At 52.9% G+C, this 6,732-nt stretch overlaps 1 protein-coding gene across 1 annotated transcript in view; it reads right to left on the bottom strand.

Annotated features, from left to right (window-relative positions):
- Positions 1–225: 225 nt before the first annotated feature.
- The window catches only part of il12rb1 (interleukin 12 receptor subunit beta 1), a 34,035-nt gene continuing 27,528 nt past the window's right edge, over positions 226–6,732 (bottom strand). Inside the window, exons 12-16 of the mRNA XM_033047195.1 lie at positions 5,807–5,948; positions 4,506–4,539; positions 2,149–2,256; positions 1,156–1,244; positions 226–318 (exon numbers count right to left, since the gene is read on the bottom strand). Coding sequence (XP_032903086.1) covers positions 226–318; positions 1,156–1,244; positions 2,149–2,256; positions 4,506–4,539; positions 5,807–5,948 — 466 coding nt within the window. The remainder of the gene's footprint in view (positions 319–1,155; positions 1,245–2,148; positions 2,257–4,505; positions 4,540–5,806; positions 5,949–6,732) is intronic.

Genomic DNA, 6,732 nt, shown 5'->3' with positions numbered 1-6,732 from the left:
CAGTCTGTAACCTGTGACCCCGATGTCTGGCTCCGTCGGGGACTGGAGGAAACAAAGCCCTTATTTGGCGGGGTGAAGGAAGCGACAGGTTTCTCAGGAAACGGTTAGAAAACCACAGGAAGGATTTTGACCGAAGATTGGACACAAAAAGCTGGAGTAACTCAGTGGGGCAGGCAGCATCTCTGGAGAGAAGGATCGGGTGACATTTCGGGTCGAGACCCTTCTTCAGATGGATTTTGACACCAGCCGTAAGGACTCAGGGGAGATTATCGAGGACGTTGGCAGGGACGGGGAATTATGAACAAGAAATGGTCTGGGCTAGAGATTTTAATTGAAAGATACAGCATGGATACAACACAAGCCCTTTAGCCAACCTAGTCCATGCCAATTATCTATTATATAGGAAGGAAATGCAGTCTGAAGAAGGGTCTGTACCCGAAACGTCACCTATTCCTTTTCTCCAGAGATGCTGTCTGACCATTTATTACTCGTTTACAATAATTCTATATTATGCCACCTTCTCATCCACTCTCTGCACACTAGGGACAATTTACAGAGGGCCAATTAACCTACAAGCCCGCACGTCTTTGGAGTGTGTGAGGAATGTCAGGACTTTCATATGAAGAAAGACTGGATAGACTCGGCTTGTACTCGCTAGAATTCAGAAGATTGAGGGGGGATCTTATAGAAACTTACAAAATTCTTAAGGGGGTTGGACAGGCTAGATGCAGGAAGATTGTTCCCCATGTTGGGGAAGTCCAGAACTAGGGGTCACAGTGTAAGGATAAGAGGGAAATCTTTTAGGACCGAGATGAGAAAATCATTTTTTACACAGAGAGTGGTGAATCTGTGGAATTCTCTGCCACAGAAGGTAGTTGAGGCCACAGTTCATTGGCTATATTTAAGAGGGAGTTAGATGTGGCCCTTGTGGCTAAAGGGATCAGGGGGTAATGGAGAGAAGGCAGGGATGGGATACTGAGGAAGGGGGAGGGGGAAGGAAAAGGGGCGAGGGGGCGGGGCAGGGGCAGGGGAGGGAGGGGGGAGGGGAGGTGGGAGCGGCGGGGGAGGGGGAGGGGGACGGGGAGGGGGAGGGGGGCGGGCAGGGGGAGGGGGACGGGGAGGGGGAGGGGAGGGGGAGGGGGAAGACCCACTCACCTGCCACTTCAGCTCCACTAGTCTCTTGCCTGGGCACTGTGGGAGGTTGTCGACAAGCTTCCACTGCAGTTCCAACCTCTTGGTGATGGCTGGGAAAATACACAAAAATGGCTTTGGAAAATGCGACCGGTTCAACGTCGCTAGAATAACCCACAGAAGGAGCGAGGTCTTCACAAGGCTGCGATTAGTTTGTCCCACCACAACCTGCTGATGGACCTGGGGATTTGATGGGAGGGGAATGGAGGTAGCCAGCCACTGGCCCTCCCGCTCACCCCCTCCAAAACCCCCTCCGTGAGCTCACTAGGGTCGGCAACTTCCTCACTCCCAAAATAAGGGACCAAAATACGGGACAAATTCCCCGACGGCAATCCGTTGACCGACTCGGCCGTGGCAGGGTGAGTGATGAGTTGGCCCGGGTGCTGGACCGCACACAAAGCCCAGCCCTGCGGGCCAGCTGAGGAGTTTTGGCCACGACGTCGCACGCAAAGTCCGGCGCCCCGTCCAACTCATGAACCGATGATCAGCCGTGAGTCGGAGGGTTGGTGGTGTCGGCGGCAAGCGAAGGTCCGAAGGTCGGACAGCTGGCCGGGCTGCCGACCGACGTGGCCACGGGCGAGGCGAGGTGCTGCTGCTGCTGCTGCACTCCATGGGCTGCACTACGTCGAGACAGGTGAGGTGGGGACGGACGCGGCGCTCTGACCCAACAGTCCCCTCGACCCGAGTAGTAGCGGTCAAATACTACTGCACAAGGGTGGTCCCGTACGGGACAAACCAATTTAGCCCAAAATAGGGAGGTCCCAGCTAGTACAAGAGTTGGAAACACTAGTGCTCGTCCACTACACTGACCACACACTGACCACTACACTGACCACACACTGACCCACCCCTCCTTAACCTCTCACCACTCACTAACCCCACGTTAACCTTCAGCTTCACTGTCCCCCCCTCACCCCTCAACCCCCGAAACAGCACAAAGGGCTCAGTGGTCCTCACCAGCTGGGATGAAGGCAACGTCACTCCATTCACTCCAGATGTTTTGAAGCATCCTGCGAATCTGGAGCTGGTGAGCAAAGGCCGCATGCAGCTGGATCGTGCAGTTCTCTGATGGAGGAAACAAAATGGTCACCGGAAGAAAGATGGTTGGAGCTGCCTTCTCACCACAACCCATGCCTCGACCTTGAGCCCCGTCAAAACTTCAACGCACTGGAGATCTAAGCTTGCCATTGAAGTCGCTCTCTCACCCCCTCACCCACCTATCACTGCCCCACCCTGATTCCTGCCCCCTCCCAACAAAGCACCTCCCTCTACATCCCCAGCTCCCTTCTACCCAGGGTTACCAACTGTCCCGTATTAGCCGGGACATCCCGTATCTTGGGCTAAACTGGTTTGTCCCGTACGGGACCACCCTTGTCCCGTATTTGACCGCTGCTACTCGGGTCGAGGGGACTGTCGGGTCGGAGTGCCGCGTCTTTGCCCGCCTCACCCGGCCCGACGTAGTGCAGCCCATGGAGTGCAGCAGCAGCAGCACCTCGCCTCGCCCGTGGCCCCGTCGGTCGGCAGCCCGGCCAGCTGTCCGACCTTCGGACCTTCGCTTACCGCCGACACTACCACCCCTCCTTTTCACGGCCGATCATCGGTTCATGAGTTGGACGGGGCGCCGGACTTTGCGCGCGATGTCACGTGGCCCGGGCCAAAACTCCTCAGCTGGCCCGCCGGCTGGGCTTTGTGTGCAGTCCAGCACCCGGGCCAACTCATCATTCACCCAGCCACGGCCGAGTCGGTCAAACGGATTGCCGTGGGGGAATTTGTCCCGTATTTTGACCGTTTTGTCCCTTATTTGGGAGTGGGAAAGTTGGCGACCCTAGTTCCACCTCTCCCATTGAAGTCTCCATCAGCTTCACTGTCTTTCCCGTTGAACTCCTTCCCATTAACGCTTCTCGTCATCAAACTTTCCCATCCACACCCCTCGCTTCCACCCCCTATCCCTTTGTTTTTAGTTTAGTTTAGAGATACAGTTGGGAAAGTGGCCCTTCGGCCCACCGAGTCCGCGCCGACAAACATTAATTCGTTCTAACCAACACACCAGGAACAATTTGGAATTTACCCAATACAATTACCCTACAAACGTGACCATCTTCGGAATGTGATGGGAAACCGCAGCACCCGGAGAAAACCCACGCAGTCACAGGGGAGAAGGTGCAAACTACCACACCCCAAAGACATTGACACTGTAAACTGTCGCCAGTGTACAGGATAGTGCTAGTGATCGCTGGTCGTCCCTGACTTGGTGGGCCCGTTTCAGCATTGTATCTTTTCAGCCAGAGAGTTGTGAATCTGTGGAATTCGCTGCCACAGAAGGCAGTGGAGGCCGGTTCACTGGATGAATTCAAGAGAGAGTTAGAGATAGCTCTTAGGGATAACGGAATCAAGGGATATGGGGAGAAAGCAGGAACAGGGCACTGATTCTGGATGATCAGCATGAATGGCTTGAAGGGCCGAATGGCCTACTCCTGCACCCATTTTCTATGCTTTTATGTCTAAAGTCGAAAATCTTGAAAGCATGTATCAGGGGCAGCTTCGTCCCCACTGCTACTAGATTGAAGAACTCAACTCCCACAAGCTGGGGTGTTGTCCTGATCTTGCACACTGCTTCATTGTGGACCGCAAACATTTTTTTCTGTGACCATAATGCTGTAATACTATATTCTGCAGTCTGGTATTTTCATATTTGCCTCACAGTCGTGATAGTTGTGCGTGTGCAGAGAGGAACTGCAGATGCTGGTTTATACCGAAGATAGGCACAAAAAAGTGCCGGAGTAACTCAGCGGGTCAGGCAGCACCGCTGGAGAAAATACGTTTCGGGAAAATACATTTTGGAACGGAGACGAGGGAAACGCTTTTTCTCACAGAGTCCAGAACCGGGGGCCACAGTTTAAGAATAAGGAGTAAGCCATTTAGAACGGAGACGAGGAAACACTTTTTCTCACAGAGAGTGGTGAGTCTGTGGAATTCTCGTGACTCAGAGGGCGGTGGAGGCAGGTTCTCTGGATGCCTTCAAGAGAGAGCTAGATAGGGCTCTTAAAAATAGCAGAGGTCAGGGGATATGGGTAGAAGGCAGGAACGGGGTACTGATTGGGGATGATCAGCCATGATCACATTGAATGGCGGTGCTGCTCGAAGGGCCGAATGGCCTACTCCTGCACTTATTGTCTAGTGTCTATTGGGACCCTTCTTCAGACTGGGTGACTTGATCGTACTCATCATATTATAATATGACTGGATAGCAGGCAAACACAGCAAGCATGTGACATTAATAGACCAAACCAAGACCCCTTGCTTTGTGCTATTACCATGAGTCTTCGATTCACTTGAGTTGCAGATTGTCTGTAAGAAAAGAAGAGATTAGACCTGGTTACTTTTACAATGGTAAGAAATCACAATCACTTTTTCCAGGCTCTGTTTCCAGTCAATAGAGTTAGCCATTAAAAATAGTCTTTTTTGTGTTTGTCTCCTGAATATAACCAGCAAGGAAGTGGGATATCTATGTGGAGTGGATGCATGAGTGGCAAATCATGAGATCGCAGTCTGAAGAAGGGTCCCCGAGCCAAAACGTCACCCTTCCTTTTCCTCCAAAGATGCCGCCTGACCCGCTGAGTTACTCCTGCACTTTGTGTCTACTGTCCATTTCAACCAGCACCTGCAGTTCCTTTCTACACACTCATGAGAATACTTCCTTGGTTGTGAATTTATCCAGTGGTGAGGCGGTTGGGTATGATAAACCTGGCGTTTAGAAGAATGGGTGGGATTTCTAGCAGAGACGAGAGGTGGTTTCCACAAGCTACACCAGGAAGCACGCTTTTAGTTTTAGTTTTAAGAGATACAGCGTGGAAACGGAGCCCTTCGGCCCACCGTGTCTGCGCAGGCCAGCGATCACCCCTTCACGCTGGGTCCATCCTGGACACTAGGGGCAATTTACAGAAGACAATTAGCCTGCGAACCTGCACGTCTTTGGAGTGTGGGAGGAAACCGGAGCACCCGGAGAAAACCCACGCGGTCGTAGGGAGAAGGTACAAACTCCGTACTGACAGAACCCGTAGTCGAGGTCGAACCCGGGTCTCTGACGACTATACCACTGCGCTACTGTGTCATCCATAAGTTGTTCCATGCCATGCAGCCTCACTGGGCCCCGAGTCACGTAAACATTGACCCCCGATGTTCTGAGCCACAGAGACAGTGACTTCCCTGAACCCCGAGACGGAGAGATATTGTCCCTCCACCCTCTCGCTGGACAGAGTCGCCCACTCATTCTTCCCTTGTCTTCCAGTCTGAGCGACACATTCTTTGGTCCGAGGTTGATACTCCAGAGCTGACAAGGCTTGCAGATGCAGCATCTCATCGCATAGAGTCATACAGCATGGAAATAGGCCCTTCGGCCCAACTTGCCCACACCGACCAACATGCCCATCTACACCATCTCTATGCCTTGGGGACAGTTTAATCTACTTCAGACATATGATCTCCTGCATGGGAGGTTTAGCTTTGTATATCTTGGGCTGCTGAATGAAATCTGTCCCAAATGGGATGTGCGCAAAGTGTGCGATGGAGAAAGGTGTGAGGGGTGCTCCATGCAGGACAGGCCGCGAACTCCTACCTGGTTCCACACCTCAGATCCCAGCCGTCGATATCGTATCTGGTTGAAAATCCCCTTCATTTCTGGCTTCTTCCAGCGTAGTGTGAGTAGGTTGCCGTCCGTGCCATGTCTACTTTCTCCATCGATAGAGGCGCGTACTTGACTGAAACAAGACGGAGGGTTACCGCGGAGAAAGGCCTTCGATTAAGGCCACATTCTTGACGATGAGATGCTGTACTTTCCAGATCGCTCACCGTGTTCATCATTGTTTAGAATCACGGACTTGTTGCGGAACCGAAGGAGGTCATTCCGTTCCTGATTTACTTCAGGTTTTAGTGACACAGTGTGGAATCGGGCACTTTGGCCCCACCGAGCCCGTGCTGACCAGCCCGTATGCTTGCACTATCCTACACACTAGAGGCAATTGGAGTATGGGAGGAAACCGGAGCACCTGGAGAATACCCACCGCGGTCACAGGGAGAACGTACAAACTCCATGCAGACAGCGCCCGTAGTGAGGATCGAACCTGGGTCTCTGGCGCTGTGAGGCAGCAACTCTACCGCTGCACCACCGTTCCATGCTATGAAGCCTCACTGGGCCCGAGGCAGGTAAACATTGGCCCCCAATGTTCTCGACTACAGTCCGTCTGTCTTTTTTTAATTGTTGTCTCGTTAAATGTATGTTTTGACTCTAGTTTTTATTATTTTTTAGGCTGTGTATATGTGGGGGGGGGTGTGGGTGAAACCGTTTAATCTCATCCCTGTACGGGACCCGACTTTTCCCTATCGGGTCCCCGATGTTGTTGGGCCTAACATCGTGGAGCCGGCGGCGGCCTCCGGTCGGAACCAGCCTGAGGGCTCCAGTCGCCTGCGGACTCGCCATCGCGGAGCTGGCCGATTTCGGAACGGGAAGAGCTGCGGTGTCGCGCGGCTAGCAACCCGACTTCG

Source organism: Amblyraja radiata, chromosome 29 (genome assembly GCF_010909765.2).
Source record: "Amblyraja radiata isolate CabotCenter1 chromosome 29, sAmbRad1.1.pri, whole genome shotgun sequence".
In the NCBI taxonomy this organism is placed as follows: domain Eukaryota; kingdom Metazoa; phylum Chordata; class Chondrichthyes; order Rajiformes; family Rajidae; genus Amblyraja; species Amblyraja radiata.
The sequence above is the reverse complement of the archived record's forward strand: the minus strand, read 5'-3'. Positions and strand labels throughout refer to the sequence as shown.